At 40.0% G+C, this 19,007-nt stretch overlaps 1 protein-coding gene across 2 annotated transcripts in view; it reads right to left on the reverse strand.

Moving 5' to 3' along the window:
• The window catches only part of TTC33 (tetratricopeptide repeat domain 33), a 58,596-nt gene extending 40,133 nt beyond the window's left edge, over positions 1–18,463 (reverse strand). The window contains exons 1-2 of one of the 2 annotated variants that reach the window (XM_075726812.1): positions 18,419–18,463; positions 17,485–17,713 (exon numbers count right to left, since the gene is read on the reverse strand). In XM_075726812.1, the coding sequence (XP_075582927.1) occupies positions 17,485–17,705 (221 nt within the window). In that variant the 5' untranslated portion in view covers positions 17,706–17,713; positions 18,419–18,463. Of the gene's footprint in view, positions 1–17,484; positions 17,714–17,961; positions 18,023–18,418 lie in introns of those variants that run through there. The other variant, XM_075726813.1, reaches the window with a different exon arrangement.
• Between the last annotated feature and the right edge of the window lie 544 nt (positions 18,464–19,007).

Genomic DNA, 19,007 nt, shown 5'->3' on the forward strand with positions numbered 1-19,007 from the left:
AGAAACTGGGCAAGAGGTCAAAAGTTGTCAACAGCACCACAAAAAAGCACCAAAAAAATTTCTTGGATTTAGGTACCAGTATTTCTCTCTCTTTCTCAAAATGACTTATTGCCAAAATATGATGCTCAAGGGTAGGGTATTAACAGGGCAAAACATTTTGGGAGAGAAGATACACAAAAAGCAATAGTCTGCTCACATTCTATTCTGAGCAGTTCCATTTCATCTAGTTGACATGCTCTTGTTATCTTACTAAATAATGTACTTCCCCTTAATTTGCTTTCCCTCTATTACTTCTGGCCTCTTTAGAATGTTTGCTGATGTCGACATCACAGAAGAACAATAACAGAAGTTACACACAAAACCAGAAGGAGATAAAGACAGAGGAAACATGTATTCTCTGTGGCATTTTGGGACTTAATAGGCAATTTAAATTCATTTTTCGTAACGTACCAGTAAGTAGAGTAGGCAGGTACCCAATAAACCTCCCCACATAGCTGAAACAATCAGAAAGTACTGATGTAAAATGACTGTAAAGTACCAATACAAATACCAGTCAGCAAAAAACACAAGTCTCCTGAAATAAGTGCAATACAGATGTGTAAACAACAGTATGATCTACCTACCAGGACATAATTACACATATACAGATTGTATAGAGACTGGATGTTACCATCCAGAACTAAAGGAATGCAGACACTTGTAAACCCAAAGCTGACTAACATGCAAATCATACACTTAAGAGTGGCAAGAAGAGTGGGAACTCTCACTACCAGCACTGCAGAGAGAAGGAGTGGTGAGCCTCAGTGTCACTAGGCAAAAATGTTCTGTAAAGGGACAGATGAGGCAAGCTAAGTTTGTGTTCCAGTTTCCATGACAGAGCTAGTTAGTCACTTACAACGCTGTTACGTTTCTACTGATAAGCAACCTTACAAGAACCAATAGATTCAGACTGATGATTTTTGTTGGCAGTGTGATTTTGCATATACATAATAGTGAAAAAGAGTAACAGCAAGAACTGTTTGAACTGTTTCCTTCAATTTTTCCCACAGCACAGTATGAGATGCAAAATAAAACATTAAAGATTCAACAGAATATTAATATTTCAGATGGTTTAATCTACATTAATTACTGGGCAGGAACACTTAAGCCATTTGGTCCACTGTATCCTACACTTCTGAATCCTAACTTCTAAAATTAATTCTTCCTCCTCCTCTTATTTTATGACTTAAATCCTATGCTCTACCTAGCAGGGAACACCTACAAATAATATTTTGAGTTCCGGAGGGACTCCCTTTCTATTAAAACTGCCCATAGATTTACAATGCACTTTCAGAAAAGGACAACAGACACTAGTTTGTTGCAATAATGCACACAGCTGTAATGCATCTGTGAACTGGAAGGTCCCTTCTTCTGGAGGGGAAAAAAAAAAAAGGAAGCAATCAAAGCTTGATAGCCTCAGTGTTGCATCTGGAGAAAAGATCAGTGTCCCAATTAATTATAAAAATATGCCCTTTAACATATATTCCTCAAAGCCTTCTCTCTTTAAAGATTAGGTTGATCCCATTGATTAAATAAACATAATTAAGTCTGACTTGCAAAAGCCTTATTATCTCTCTACAAATCCTTTTCCTGCATTTAACAAAAGCTACCATCCACAAACTCTAAGAGCATCAATGAATTTCCTTTAGACTGACAAATATACTCACCTAGGTGTTTTTTTCCTAGTTTTGCTCAATATTTAAGATTTCTCTCTCAATCTCAATTTATTATCAGAATGTGATGACCAAAATTAAGTTGGGCACCCTCACAATCAGTTAAAATATATTCAAAAACTATAAATTACCCAGAAAAAAAAGCCAGGTTAAAGATTTCTCCCATACTTACACAATGCTCCATGTAATAGTTGTTTATACTAGTAATTTACATTAAAATTCCTTAGGGTTTATGACAACAATTTATTCTGTAAATTAATTAGGACACTTTAATATTTATTATTCTAATTTTACTATCCATTGCTTTCATTCTGTATGTCAACCACACTTCCAAAATTTTTTCCAGTATTGCTTGGAATTCCTTTCTCACTTGGAATCCCACAAAATAAATCAGCTACTAAAATAACTAATTTCTGAAACCTTGTTCATTCAATTCCACCCACAATAAAGAAGTATTGGAATTCCGCCACATTTTTGAAAGGCAAATACAAATGTCTTAATATAAAGTTGTAGAGTCATTCTAAGTTAAGTTTTCAAAAGTCACTCTGCACTCTCCTCATCTCATTCTACTTTCTTGCCCCTGCTTTGCACCAGTATTTTTTTTGCTTCTTAAACCAAGTCAACAGTCTAATCCAGGTTATGACCTGTCCAAACATTAGTTTGTTTTAAAACACCAAGCAGCTCCCCAGTGAAATTCTCCATTTGGCTACATGAATGAAGAGAGCTTTATTTAGGCAGCAATGACACCATCATATTGTAATGGTTTCACATGATAGCTTAACTTTAACATCTCAAGTATATGTTTGGATGTTGGAGAAGTTCACAGTCCTTACTTTACTAAACAAGACAAATGTTGTGATAGTCATGAAACTGAATGCATTATAAAAAAAATGGCATCTTTAGCAAATAGCTTCCTACCACCTTCATACTGAGAGCTCTACAAACAGATTCTTCAATTTGGCAGTGAGAGAAAGATGGTCTAGCAAGGGCTGGCTAAAACAAAATATATTTTCTAGATTGTAAAATTTTTATTTCCATCTCAACCTACCCCCCCCCAGAATGTTTTATACAAACCTGTTCTTTAGTAAGCCCCTATTTAAGTACTTTTTGAAGTCTCAATAAATACTAATCAAATTCAGATCAGTAATGCCTTCTGAAGACTGAAAGTTGAAATACTTCACTGAATTACAATTCTATTTTAGAATATGCAATACTTCAAAACATAAGCCCGCGAAAGTAAATTATGTGTAAGCAATACCAGGGAAAGTTAACCTTCTGACAGAGTTTCACTGACAGACTAGATTAAAGACAATTAAAAGCATCTATGTCAACATCCAAATCCACTGAGGGTGAATTTATTATTGCCAGAAGAGCCAATTGCCAGGAAGAGAAAAGCTTGTGTTACAGCTTCCAGACAAATACAACTTCCTACAGAGAAGTCTAGGCTGCAGAACTCCTTCCAGTAAGTTTATGCTATTTAACATATTTAACAGGTGTCTTCCATTTTTAACAGTAAAATAGGATTGTGGAGCCAGCTGAAAACAAGCCATTATTCATCACCAACATCTCTTATCCCAAGAACCTAGTTTAAAAAAACAAACCATCTACAGCTATGAACTGCATTTTGTCTTAACTGTCATTTCTTAATTATTGCAGGAGACAAAAAGCTTAAGTCACAGTCTACTACATTAGACTTCTATTACCAGCTGGCAGGTCAAAGACAAAACAAACAATGTTTTTTAAGATTTGCCATTTAGTTGCTGGATCCAGTAAAACTCCAGAGACCGGCATCAAAACATATCCAATACAAACTAAGAATGGCAGCCTGTAAAAATTATCAGTTTGAACTGGCTGCAAAATAGCAAACTTCAGTTCTTCACAAAAACAAAATTTCTATGATTGTTTTTCAGAAAGAAAGAGGGATGCATTATCTCTGCCACTACATTAGTGTACTGGGCACCATCCAGAGGTAGAAAGGTATGGTCCTTTACCTAAAACCTTTGACTATGGTATTTAAACACCATATTAGAAAATTGAGCATGACATTATAAATACCATGATTCTCCTCTTGAGATTGGGATGGATGAACTGGTCACCCAAATGACTGTAGTAAGAAAAAAGTACAATGTCTATCACCTATTTCACATATGTCACATGGTTTACCAAAAGTACTTGGCAATATATGTTAACAATTTTGTTTTGTTATGACTCTCTCTACACCTACCCCCCATTAAAAAAGTGTACCGCAGTTATGTACTACTAAAATTAGAGAAAATAACTGCTCTGCATATAACACATTAGCACAGTCCCTTATGAGCTAAGTAAGAGTAATTTAATTTGTTCAAGGTCCAATGATAAAGCAAGAGAAGAATTAGACTCATTCTGAAGGAGATGAACATTTAAAAAGCATAAAAACTGAAATTCACAAACATCCATTTCAAATTATAAGTGAAATACAGTAACAATAACACACAGGCAATGCTAGACAACAATACCACATAAATGAAAGAACTTGTCTCTACTTCCCTTGTTTTTTGGCCACTTATTCTAATACCCATTTTCCTGCCTATTTTGGCAAAAGCATTTGTGAACCAGCTCAGAGCCAGCAGTCAGAAAGAGGCTATTTTTCAGCTAGGCTGCTTCTTCAGCCCAGTGACAAACTGGTACTCCGAGTTGGCTCCCCCCAGGGTAAAACAGAAAAATGGGACCCCTGCAAAGGGGTGGAAATGAGAGGGCTGGAGAGCTGGGTCCCATTGACCCTGACTGAAATCAGCTTAACCAATAATGGAACTGCAACCTTTGACTAGATACTTGACTTGTAAACAACCAAAGCTAGGTAGCATGTATACCAGCCCTTGCTTTCAATTAACTCAGCCCTGATATAATTTAACAATTGTCTACAAAATTACTAGATAGTTAACTCCCATGTAAATAAATTACAGGACAAAAAGCAGTAGAGAAAGTCAAGATCCACAATAAATTAAATTTTTATTAATTTGATGACCACGTTAGTGTACAAGACCCTACAAGTAATTTTGCTTGTGGTAGTACATTATGTTGTGAAATCATCCTTAAACAATTAGCAGTCCTGTAACATCAAGTATTTCCACAAAGAAAAAAAGAGAAGATACTGCTCTTGATTTTCCCCACCTGCTATTTGACCTAACCCTTCAAAAGACCTGATTGGACAAGACGTTGCTCCTAAAGAGCTTTTATTCTGAGCCTTTACTGCCAAGCACCCTTTCCCATTTAAGGATACTTTCATGATATGCCATAAGATGTAGAGGATGCCATTTAGGGAACTAGAAAACAAGTTTATGTACATATAGAAACCAAGACCTTTGTAACAAAACATATTGCTATAGCCTATTTCTTTAGAAAACTGAAACAAATGCTGATGGGCTATTATGATACCTTAAATTCAGTACATTTTAATCTTAGAAGATATGGACAACAGGTACACATCATGTTCAATGAGAATCATGCAAGGGATACTGAATTACTGTTTCAAAATTAAATTCCATGAACCACAAAGACAGTTAAAACAAAGGGGGTGGAGGAGAATGTTATCTTTGTCAGCAACAATAACTAGGCTTTGGTTAAGTGCAACTGGACAAAGGTATTAAATTAGAAAACCACTTTGTTTTTTTCCCTGCAGCTTCCCCTATGAAGAGAAATAATATTATGAAAAAATTATTTCTAAATACAAAGGTTTTATTATTCAAGTAAAAGTAAGTAAAGTAAGTAGCAACTTAAGTAAAAGTAAGTAAGTAAAAGTAAGTAAAAGCAACTAGGTGTATTTAACAGTAGATCTGGACAATAAACAAACCCACAAAACTGTAATTTAAAAAAAATTAAATACGATCATATTTTACAGTATCCAAGTCATAAAGTCATTAATATAGGGAATCCTGGACACTGTGACAGCAGTACTTCAGCAGAGCAACTCTTGACAGTGTCTGTCAAGCAAAGGATGTGGAAAAGGCCAGGTTGTATTTCTCTGTACAAACTGCTTAGATTATTAATGTAAATTACTAGATTTAGCTAAGGTGTATTATACTATGTATATATAAAATACCATTATCTATATTTAAAAGCTGCATTATTAGAATGTCTGACTCGAGTTTTGGGCAAAATCTCTTCACTCATGTCAGAAACATGTTCTTTAACTTGCTAGATAGTTTAACTTTTTGCATTAAAGTATTTACATGAATCTCTAGCTGCCATCTACCAGTACAGACCTATCCGCAGGATGGCAATAGTGCCAGTTTTGCTGCCATGCCACCATTGTCTACTATTTTAAAAGATGGTCCCTGTCCCAGGCAGTTTATAAGAGTAATATGCAGCAAGCAAAAAAGGAATTAAGACCTTTTCAAACATCAACTCTGAAAACAAACACGCCAACTGGGAGAGAAACTCACAGTAGCACACTTCATCACAACACTTGGAGGAAATGAAAATGCACCAGGTGCACTCTGCTGTACACACTTATTATCCCTAATATGCAGCAAAAGGTTGTGTGTGTTGCTGAGGAAAAATAGCTCATCAAAGCCTGCATGGCATACATACACACCAGATTCACAGGAATTACAGACTGTCAAAAGAATAAAGCAGAAAAAGGTAAAGAGTAATTAACTCTACTTGTGTATACTTTACAAGGCTAGAAATATGCCAGCACACCTGCTTTCACATATTTTAATTACTTTTTAAAGCACAGCTATGATAATGAATGATAAAAATTAATTGTAAAATAGTCATAAGTAACAAAACTAAAGATAATAAAATAACAATATTTATATTTTATATTATTTATTTACTGTCCATTACATTAGCAGTTCCTTATAGGTCCTTAAGTAGTACTACAGAGTTATTCTGGGATTAGATACCAATATTCTATTTGGTCACAAACAAAAGTTGTCTGGAAAAAGTGCTAGAAATTAAACAGAAGCAACAGGAGTAGCTACCAATGCAAACATTCAGAAACTATCAATTCCTGACCTATTGATTACTAAGAAGAAAATCCAATTTTTTTTTTTAATGAAGTGTCAAAAACAGGGGCAAGTATTCATTATTTTCCAGTAACTTCTCTCCCAGTTGGCTTGTTTGTTTTCAGAGTTGATCTCTGAAACAGTCTTCATTCCTTTTTTCTTGCTGCATATTACTGTTATAAACTGCCAGGGACAGGTAGAAGAATGTAGAAGGACAGAAGAAAGTAATTGTCAGGCATGACTCCTCTATATAGAGATATTAATATACATAAAAATTAATACATACTGATGAAACTTTTACTTAAGAACCAATTTTTTTTCATGCTTCTTCAATTCCAGTAACATATTCTACATATTTAAATATAAGGGTTTTTTAAGTAAACAAGACACATTTTCAAAGAGTTCATTTAAAGAAACACCACACAGCACATGTCCAGTGAGTACAACAGCTTTTCACTTACAGTTCTGCAAATTCTATTTCATGCATAGAAAACACAGACCCTCTAAACTTAAATCCAAAGACAGATAACATGCAAATTATCCTTTATCTCCAAACAGGTATTAGCAGTTAGGCCTGATTCATTCCACCTAAGTTTAGGTACCTGACCTCAAGCATTTACACAAAGACTTCAGTCACCCTGTAGCCTCACAGGCTCTATCTGTACCAGCGCACCCACAGTGCCGGGGAACATTCCCAGTCACTGGCACCTCAGCAGCGTTACTCTCCGTTTTACAGAATGATCCTCGGCATGGCTGTGGCCAGCCAGCACTCTCCCAGACAAGTTGTCCACAGTCACCCTGTTCAGGAAGGCAAAAGCATAACAAAACAGTCCTGGTACATGGACCTGGTACCTACAGGGTTAACAGGGAGCAACAGACACCTCCAAACTGGCATTTAAGATCTTCAGTGAGCTGAATTATATGGATACCTCTTTGTCCTTACATTGTGACGAGACCTCTAACAAATACAGATTCGTATCTTGGCTGACTCCACTAAGTGCCTGAAGTTATACAGGATGATATACAGGCATCAATTAAATTATGTTTTCTACTTAAGGAAAAAAAAAAAAAATATATGCTTCCACAGTCTACCGTTGTTCTGTGACTATACCTTTCTACTTCCATTTACAAATACATACCTACCCAAGTAGGCACACATCCAAATACAGATGGATACTACAATGTCACAATTCAGTATCCTCGAGTAATAATTCTAACAAAAAGATACTCTCAAAATTATTCAAACTCTATGTACAGTTTAAATAATCTACAATTCTTCTTGCACACACACTCAGAAAAATCTGCACTAAACTAATAACAATTTCAAAACTGAACTACTGCTTTGCCAAGTAATAACCAGTTGTTGGAAAAATGTTCGCCAGAACAGAAGGAAAATAGGTAAATTAAAGATAAATTGCAATTTAAACAAAAGGAACTGCTCAAAACAAACATTCTGCAATAACTTCCTCCTCAATGAGAGAAGACAACTGGATGCATCACCAGGAAGCAATAACTCTATCAGGAAGTAAGGAAAAACAATAAAGCTAGCAATAAAATTTAGCTTAAAGACAAAAAAATTAACGATACTTCACATGACAGTTTACAGGAGGGTGTTAAACACTGTAAAACACTCTCTGCACCTTTTTTTTTTTTCTAGTTCTGTAGAAAGGTTATGGGGCCTGCAAAACAAACCGTATGTTCTGACTAATAAGAGAGAAGCCACAACATGTGCTTTTCCCAAAAAAATGGAGGTAAGAAGTCTGTACTTGTTCAGTCTCTTCTGTTTCAGCTCCTGTGTTCTGCACTCAAGAGTTACAGTTTACACGCCCTTACTCTCATTTTAGTAAGCATATAATGTGTAAGGCATTCTTAAGACAGCTAACAGCAAGGAAGTTACATATATACACACACACAATAAACAGTAATGCTAAACACTGAAAAATATTAAGAAGTGATCAGGTATTTTGACTACAAGTCATGACCATGTTAATCAAGCCCCTATTCATACTATATGATTTTACTTAAAGTGATAAGCCTACCTATTTTCTCTGCATTTTTGCATGACTGACCTTAGAAAACACTCAACCTAATCAAAGCTAATAATTACTGAGATTAAAAATTTTCAATTTATTTGGAGAACACTGGTATTGGTCATTCACCCTGAAAGAGGTAAGCACTACATGGCACAGCTAATTTTACCTGGCATGCAGTTTACATTCAAGAGTGATACAAATAGTTATTTTCAGCCTACAAGGAATAGTAGGAGTGAGTACTTACTACATTCTCCTAGTTCCATCATAAGCATTTTCTAGTGATTTCCCCTACACTTAATTACAAAAATCCAACTGTGTAAGGCTTTCAGATCACTCTTACGGAGGAGTCAACATTCCCGATGCAATGTATCAGCAGCCTAACAGAATTTTAGACTTTATTCTAGGACCCTGAAATAAACGTTAAATTTGTAGGCTCCCAGTTTACCTACTGAATCAATCCTTTTAATTTTCTAACTTTTAAAATACATCTCTGTTTTACATCAGGTCAGTTAGCAGACTGAGATGGTAAGAAGGCAGAGCAAAGTCTGCCCATTTTTTGCATACCTCTCTGTACCCAAAACATTCCACCAGATATATGGACTAGTCAGACAAAATGAAGAAAGAAGTTTCCCACCCACTGAGACAGGTTCCTTACCAACAACCTGTAAAGACAAATTCAAGTCTGAGGAACTTGTATTGTAAATGCATCTGTAGTTTTAATGGGATATAATTACAGAATGGCCGAGATTGGAATGAACCTCTGGAGATCATCCAGTCCAAACCTGCTGCTCAAAGCAGGGTCAGCTAAAGGAGGTTGCTCAGGTTATTGTCTAGTTGGGTTCCAAGTATCAACAAGGATGGAAAGTCCACACCATTCCCTAGTCCATCTGTCATCTATCAGGTTGGCAAGCATGATTTCCCCTTTGCTAATCAATGCCAGCTACTCCCAATAACCTTCTTGCACTTCCTGTGTTTCAAAACAGTTTCCAGAATTATTTGCTCTATCACCTTTCCAGGAAGAGATTTGAGGTTGATGGGCCTGTAAGTCCCTAAATCCTCATTCTTACCCTTCATGAAGATAAGAAGTGACATTTGCTTTCTAGTAGCCCTCAGGAACCACACCCAATTGTCATGACCTTCAGATGTAGTTGAAGGTCTTTGCGATGACATCAACTCCCTCAGCACTCATGGATGCACCCCATTAGGTGCCACACACTTGTATACGTCAGGTTTGTCTAAACATTTCATAGTCTGATCATCCTCCACCAAGCGCTGTCTTCCTCGCTCCACACTTTCCCTCTGGTCTCATGGGCCTGGGGCTCCTGAAGGCAAGTCTTATCAATAAAGACCGAAGCAAAGATGACATTGAGTACCTCAGCCTGTTCTGTATCCTTTGTCACCAGATTCTCTACCTCATTCAGCAGAGGACCCACATTTTTCCCAGTCTTCCTTTTGCTACCAACACACCTGTAGAAACTCTTCTTGTTGCCCTTCACATCCCTCACCAGATTCCACTTCAGGTGGGCTTTGGCTTTCCTAAACCCACCCCTGCATACTCAGACAAGGTCTCTATGGTCTTCCTGGGTCACATGGCACTGATCCCACCTGTTGTACATTTCCATTTTACATTTGGATTTTATCAGGAGCTCCTTGTACATCCACACAGGACTCTTAGCACCTTTTCTTGATTTCCTCCTCATCAGGATGAACCATTCTTGAGCTCAGAGGAGATAACTTTAAAAAAATGCAACCAGCTCTCCTGGACCTCTCTTCTCTCTAACATACCCCACTTCTCCTATGCTGCTCCATAATGTAACTCAGCCTATTAAACTGCTGAAATGCTTCTGCCAAAGACAGTGTTGGATCTTCTGGGCAACCTCTTTATTAACACTATATTACGTGAGTAACATCAGTTTTATTGACGGAAAATCAAAAGGCAATTTCGACACGATGATCTTTGCCCTCTGCCATGTTAGTTGCATCAAAATGAATTATCAAGATAATCTAAAAGCAATTTTATTACTTTAGTGCTTTCGTAACTCATTAGTAATCAAGTGGTTATCATAATCTAAACCTGAAAGACACAGCTAAATTGAACAAACACAAATGTTATAAGAACATGACAGGAAGGATATTCAACTTTATTTCAACAGGTATTACTCTTCTGCTCTATCTGCCAAATATATTATATTTTTGATAACACTTCACTTACCACTACACTAAACACACTTTTTAAAGGAGTGTGCCTCATCATCTGATGCTGACACCTTACAACATCTAGTGAGAAAGACAAATTCAATTACAGCTTATATAGCTAAGGAATCACAAACTATATGTGTTGAAGTAATACTTGCGTATTAGCATCAGGGGAAAAAAGTCTCAACTGCTAAAATGTGGAATAAGTAGCACTTCACAGAAGCTCAATTTCTTTTTCAAAATAGATTAGAAAATTAAGTTAAGCAATTCTCAAAGATTAATTCCTCTAGAAAAGTAAACAGTTTCATGAAAATTGACCTATTATCTGGTCTGCTCATAGCACTTTGACATGTCCTTACTTAATTTGCTGCTGCAAAAGCTAAAGGAAAGAAAGAGTAAAACGTTATTAATCACTCTAATTTACACATCAAGTGACAAAGTGACATCAAGTGACAAAGTGACATAACTATTTTAACATAGGTGGCTCTCTATAAGCTCAGCCGAAACATACGGGTGTTCCAGTTGAAAACATGATCTTCCCAAACCAGTACCAGCTTTAGAGATGAAGATTTTTTCGTGTAATATGGAATAACAAATAAAAAGCATCAGAATAGAGAGCAGTATTAACTTTTATTTAGCAAAATTAAAAAATTAAATGCAAATCAGTAAGAATTTAAACCCAACGGTGTCTATTTGCAAAAGAAAATGAAGTATTTAGATGAGCATTTTTTGCACATCTTCAAGGTACATTGAGAAGAACTCTATCTCCACCTACTGGACCAGCTACAAAAATGGTTGTCACTCGAAAACAGCACAGGGGAATTGAAAAGCCATCTATATGAATATGCACCTCAATTATAGTGAGGATACTAGTCTGACAAAAGTTTTTCTTCTCCTTGCTGTTAGCTCTCCACTTGCCAAATGTTTAAGGACATTATACTTTATTGTTTGTCACCTAAATCTGTTCTTAAACTTGTGTCCACAGCCAAAGACTACCTACCTACCAGTCAAAATACACTGTAACTGCAAACTGTTGTGCTCAAAATACTGAGGCTGAGCACATGAACTTTTATCCTTTTGGACTGTGCTGGATTTAAAACAGTATAGGACCATAGAATCATAGAATTGTTTAGGTTGGAAAAGACCTTTAAGATCATCCAGTCCAACCATTAACCTAACACTACCAAGTCCACCACTAAACCAGTTAAAGGGTAGAGTAGTAATTTCATGTTTCCTGGCTTGGTGGCTGGATTATTTTTTAATGAAAGTAAAAACTAGGAATCATTAAGATTGGAAAGCTTCTCTAAGATCATCAGTCCAATCATCAACCCAACACCACCATGCCCACTAAACCATGTCCCAAAGTGCCATGTCTACCCATTTTTTGAACAATTCCAGGGATGGAAGGCCATTTCCTCTCATCCTATCGCTAGCTACTTGGGAGAAGAGACCAACAACCACCTCACTACAACCTCCTTTCAGGCAGCTGGAGAGAGCAACAAGGTGTCCCCCCAGCCTCCTCCAGACTAAACAACCCCAGTTCCCTCAGCCGCTCCTCATAAGACCTGTGCTCCACACCCTTCACCACCTTCGTTGCCCGTCTCTGGACATGCTCCAGCAACTCAATGTCCTTCTTGTACTGAGGCGCCCAAAACTGGACACAGTTTTGACAAGGTGCGGCCTCACCAGTGCCAAGTACAGGGGGACAATCACTTCCCTGCTCCTGCTGGCCACACTATTCCTGATGCAAGCCAGGATGCTCTTGGCCGCCTTGGCCACCTGGGCACACTGCTGGCTCATGTTCAGCCAGCTGTCAAACAACACCCCCAGGTCCTTTTCAGCCAGGCAGCTTCCCAGTCACTCTTCCACAAGCCTGTAGGGTTGCATGGGGTTGTTGTGACCCAAGTGCAGGACCCGGCACTTGGCCTCATTAAACCTCATACAGTTGGCCTTGGCCCATTGGTCCAGATCCCTCTGCAGGGCCATCCTACCCTCGAGCAGATTGACGCTCCCACCCAACTTGGTGTCATCTGCAAACTTACTGACGGCACACTTGATCCCCTCATCCAGATCATTGATAAAGATATTAAATGAGTCTGGCCCCAAAACAGAACCCTGGGGAACACTGCTCAGGACCAGCCGCCAGCCTGACTTAACTCCATTCACCACTACGCTCTGGGCTTGGCCACCCAACCAGTTTTTAACCCAGTGAAGAGTACACCCGTACAGGCCATGAGCTGCCAGCTTCCCAAGGAGAATGCTATGGGAGACTGTGTCAAAGGCTTTGCTGAAGTCCAGGTAGATGACATCCACAGCCTTTCCTTCATCCACCAGGCGGGTCACCATGTCATAGAAGGAGATCAGGTTGGTCAAGCAGGACCTGCCTTTCATGAACCCATTGTGGCTGGGCCCGATCCCCTGATTGACCTGCACATGCCTGTTGAGCGCACTCAAGATGAACTGCTCCATAATCTTTCCTGGCACCGAGGTCAGGCTGACAGGCCTGTAGTTCCCCGGGTCGTCCTTCCGGCCCTTCTTGTAGATGGGCGTCACATTGGCAAGCCTATCAACACAAAAGTAATCTAACATGGATTACGGTGGTTGTTTTGGTTTTTTGGGGTGGTATTTTGGGATTTCGGATTTCTGGTTTGGTTTTTTTTTGTTTGGTTGGGTTTTTTTATTCCAGTGTATGTGGGCACATCCATACTGCTGTCTCCAGCTGGATAAAATGCCAGCTTTATAAGTTTCATATAAGGAAAAACAATTTCTCTCCTGGAATATTCTCCATTCTTTCCACCAACAGACAATATTCTGTTTCCCAAAAGACTGTGTGTATGTTCATACATAGTTTTTTAATTGCTCCTTCCCACACATCAAAAGAGCACACAAATGTGCCACTTCTTCCACATATGTGCCTTTTCTTTCTGTTCTGACAGTGAGATCACTCATTCACAATTCATCTTCATAAATGCCTATTGATCAAGTTTCTAGGTCAGAATTTCCTAAGCCACGTGTTCCACAGCAATAGACCCACTGGGATAATCAACCTAGTTCAACACCTGTTTCTGGTAGTCTCCCCATCTTTCTTCCCATCCCACAAAAAGGCTACAGTATGGATCCAAAACTGTTCCCTTCAGCACCAGTTTTCTTCTGTGTGTGTCTCAGTCTCGTCTTAACAGGTTCATGCACACACATTACTGCAGGTACAAATACCCTGCAAGCAGCTGCCACAAAAGCTGAAAACCCAGAGGGCTGCCACCTCCAAAACAATTCACCCATACCACTCCTGAGTTTGCCAATGGGCAAAGAAAGCAGACAAATTCTGACCCCAAAAAGGTCCATTCGTTATTCCTTCCCCCCAAGAAGCACTGATACTCACTTTACAAGCACAAGTAAATCAGATCTCACTCACCTACAGAAACAGACTTACTGCATACACAGAGACTAACAAAATCATAGTGGGTGGTGTAACACTATCACTGCCTTTCCTTACCAGAAAAATAAGCTAAAGGACTAGCCAAGCATAAAGGTGGTAATCACTATTCTAGCTAAGCAATAGTGGATCTGCTTATAAAATTCATCTTTCATCACAAGCTTCGCATCCCTGTTAGTTGGTCCCAGGTAAGAGTCCAATGACACTCACCTCCTCAGCCCTGGGGAGTTTCTGCAGGTTGATCTTGGAGGGTGAAATTTCTTCCTTGTCTCCTGATGAACTCTGTCCTGCTCCTCTGGTTTAGTGGTGGACTAGGTTAACAGTTGGGCTTGATGATCTTAAAGGTCTTTTCCAACCTAAACAATTCTGTGATTCTACATTAATTTTGCTATGCACATTACCTTGGATTCTTTTTTCCATAAAAAGTAAAGTTGAATTTATTACTTTCCATTCTTTCCTTTATTTAGCCTCTTGCTTCTTCCTAAGTCTGTTTTCCTTCAGGATCCCCTTCATGTCTTCACTCCACAAGTAACACCAACTAAGATACCACTTTAGTTACCCTCTAGTGCCCAGTCTTTGCTTTTCTTCTGAGTTTCTTCAGTGGACGAGATACCACCCTCTCACCTAAATGCTACATGATCCAACTCAAATCTTTCTTTAACTGTTATGCTTTGATATTTCAGGAGACAATCTACATTAAGTATTTCATCATTTATGTGAGCCTGCTTATCTTGTACAAATGTACAGTCAAGAAATAGACCATGTAAGTCTGAAACACAATTACAGCAACCACCTTCCACCAGAGAGAATAAACATTCCTTTTAGTCTGCTTCCTCAAGTTCCCTGTAATGGTACATCAATTATCCCAGCTGTTTAAGTAATAAAAGCCTCCCACTGTGAGTTTAGCCTCCAATCAATGTGAAATCTTTTCTTTTTTTTCTTTTTTGTTTAGAGAAAGACCTGCCTGAAAGTTATGTACCCTGACAGCATCATACTACCATAATGGTCCAAACTGTACAGAGTGTGCTAGAGTAATTGACAGAAACTACAATTGCAAGTTAGAACTTCTGTTAAGCCCCAGATATAAGCAGTAACACAAAAGAGTGCAATAAGCCTCCCAAAAGCTGCATTTTAATTTCTTGTTACTTGTTTCTCATACTTGTTATAAGCCATTCAGTGTTTCTCAGTAATTCTTATAAGCACTTCTGATGAGATATACTTGTTATAAACCATTCAGTGTTTCTCAATAGCTCTCATAAGCACTTCTGATGAGATACAGCTCTCACTAAATTCACAAAAAACCTTTTTGTTGCTACCTATGGACGGGCTAAGTTTTTGTATTGTTTTCTGACAGATAAACTCAAAGACCAACTGAAGATATTAAAAGCAGAAAAAAGTACCTGCTGCTCAAAAGAAATACACAGCACTCTGCATCTCCCTGCCCTAAACTGCATATACAACAGATTATTTGCTGCTGTTTAAGAAACTTATTGCACTTTACATGATACGCAAAACCAAAAAAAGTAAAAAAAGAACACCAAAATCCACAGAGAAAATATCTACAACATCCAAAGGGAAATACCAGGAAGGCAAAAGTAGAACAGAAGATAAGACAGAAATAAAAATCATTCTCTGTTTAATATATGCAAGTACAGTAAATATTAGTGATTACCACATGTAGAATGAAAACGTTTAGAAATACTTTGTTTTCTCAAGCTTAAAAACACAATCTCTATATCCTGAAAAGGACAGAATAGACCTACCTTTCTGTAGACCACTGTATGATTTATTTCCAGTGTTAAAAACAAAGATGTTAACAGACTCTTAATTTGTATATTCTGTGTTTTCAGCTATTAATAGTAACGTAACCGACTTATGCAGCTACTGCATTAAAGGCATTGATACAATGGCAGCATGCTTAAAACTGATTTAGCTTAATTTGGTTTAAATTTAAAGTCACCTTTAAAAGGCTTCAAAATTTTATTCAGGAATTACAGAACTCAGGAACACAAAAGGATGTACAAAAGTGAATCACTGCCCCCGTGAACAGTGGCACCATCTGAGTGCACAGTAAAAAGAGGAAACTGTATTTAATATTTGAACAGAAGCCTTTTTAAATTTTTTTATTATTTTTTAAATCAGACCAGACCAGACCACACACACAGTGTGTTTGTTATCCTATATAAACTTGCCTGCTTTAAACTTCTAAGTTGTTCTCCCCTCCATATTGCCCAGGGAACCCTTTTTTACGGTGAAATTTCTTAACACAAAAAGTTTAACAGCACAGGAGTATATGCTGACTTGCTATGGAATAGTTTCTACCAGGAAAATAATGTTATAACCGGTCTGAGATGATGAATAAAGCAGAAATGCTCATGCAAATAAAGTCAGGATACAGATTTACATGTCAAGCATTCTGAAGATTTTAAGGGGACTATTCTTGGAACTGTTTGTCCCCCTCCAGAGAAGATCTAACCAAATTATGTAGTTAATATGTAATTTATAGACCCTCTTTCCCTCCTCTAACCCCCCCCTACTCCAAAGGTGCTTTCTGCTTGAAGTATAATAGGACAACGGAACCACCTTTGCAATATCCTTCCAAAATTGGCAAAGTCTCAAGACTCAGTACTGCTATCAGATGTTCAGAGCAGCTACATAAACCTGACTTTCCAAAAGCATTAGACAGTGCAATAGCTGCTTTGTAATATTTGCCTAGGCACGGTACACATGCAAATAAGCTTACTCTTATTAAGGCAAAAGATACATTTGCAAGAGAGGAGAAAGCTACCACAATAACTAAAGCATTACTAACAGCGTGGCTTATCTCACTGTATCTCATTTACCCTTTCAACTTCCAGATCCTATCAGCTTCTCATCTCCCTCCTTCCACCATTTTTTTGTTATGTGAACACAAAAAAATGAGACTTCATTTCACAGCTGCCAACACCACCAAAGGAAACAACTTAGTACCAGGCAGTAAAGCCAGAATGAAAGAAATTATCAGGTTTTCAAATATGAAAAATGTGAATGCAGCTGCTAGCAAATTACCTAGTGTTTAGAGAACAGATTAAAACACCATTTAGCACTTATCCAGTCAATGAAGAATAAGATAACATTAATACCTCCTATTTTCAGCCAAACTTGCACCTTCATCCTTCAGCTGCTTACTTTTCTTTACACAGTCTTCTAAGAGAATTTCCTTTCTTCTCTTAGTTGCATGCACCCAGTTAGCATCATCATCATCAGCCAGGTCCTTGTCATCTGCAGCTTCTGCTTCAAATTGCTGAGAAGTAGCTTTTGAAACTTTCTCACCAATCTTTCTCTTCCACCCAAAAGAAGCCATTTGGAGAACTAGAGAAAAAAATGTGTTTTCAGTAGTTAGGTAATTTAGCTTTTAAGTACATTAAAAAAGCCAAACTACATCTTGCTCATCTCGATACTAAAACAATACTGTGTAACAGACAGCCACTCCCCCCCACAAATTCTGCCCATCGGCTTCACCAGAGATGTTGAGCCCAGCTGGAAGATGTTCCCTAGCGGGCGGGGGAAGCCAGAACTCCGACACGCCAGAAAGCCTTAAAATGTTGAAGGCAACACACCAGAAACCGGACAAAAGGAGAAAGGAAGCGACTCGGTCCAAGGTGAGCGACGCACCGCAGGCACGCCCACCGCCCCGGACCGCTACGAGCTACCACGGCCGCGCAGGCCTCCCGCTGCACAGCCCTACATGCCTTCGGCCCGGCCGCCTGCAGGGAACCTTCCCGGCACGGCCGCTCCCCGGCCAGCAAGGCGCCCCCGGGACGGGCGCCTCCGGCGGGGCACGGCCCCCGCCACTCACCCCGGCCGGGAGCGAGGCCCGGCACAACCGACGGGGAGGCGGCCGGAGCCGAGCAGCGAGCAGGCCTGAGGGAGCCCGCGTCCTGCGTCGGCTCCGCCCCGAGGAGGGCAGAGGAGAGGAGAGGAGAGGAGAGGAGAGGAGAGGAGAGGAGAGGAGGGGAGGGGAGGGCCCCGCCGCGGTTCCAGGCCCGGGCAGGGGCTGCGCCAGGGGACCATTACCTGCCGCTCTGCCCGGGCGCCTCTCTTCCGGCTGGAAGGCCCGCGCGACCCTTGACCCCACCGGCAGGAAGCGGAAGGGCGGGGCGGCAGCGGGGGAGGAGGGCGGGCGCCGGCCGCGACCATCGCCTCTGGCCGCGCCAGGGACAAGCATGGCCGCCGGCCCCGCGGGGCGCGCCGGGAGCTGTAGTTCCCCCAGGACGGGCTCCCGCCCCAGCGGCCGCGGCGCGGCGCGGCGTGCGGAGGTGCCGCTGAAGCCCGGAGTTCGTCAGGCGGCCGGGAGGCGTCGGGCGGCTCCGGCTCGGTCAGGGAGCGGCCGGGGGCCGAGCCCGGCTGCCCTGCTGCGCGGCGGGAGGTGCGGGACGGGCCGTGCGGCGCTGAGGATTCTAGTAACGTCAGGGCTAAGCGCATGACGCCGCGAAGCGCAGTAGTGCTCGCGCGAGGGCGGAGGGGTGAGAAGGCGCAGCGCTGTGGCGGCCGCCAGCCAGCCCGGCGGGAAGCGCCAGAAGGAAGAACGACCGAGACTGAAAAGGAGGGGCTTTCCCCCTAAAAGGAAGGAAAACGTAAGACAGGTTGGAGGGTTTAAAATTGC

The sequence above is a fragment of the Pelecanus crispus genome, chromosome Z (assembly GCF_030463565.1).
Source record: "Pelecanus crispus isolate bPelCri1 chromosome Z, bPelCri1.pri, whole genome shotgun sequence".
Classification (NCBI taxonomy): domain Eukaryota; kingdom Metazoa; phylum Chordata; class Aves; order Pelecaniformes; family Pelecanidae; genus Pelecanus; species Pelecanus crispus.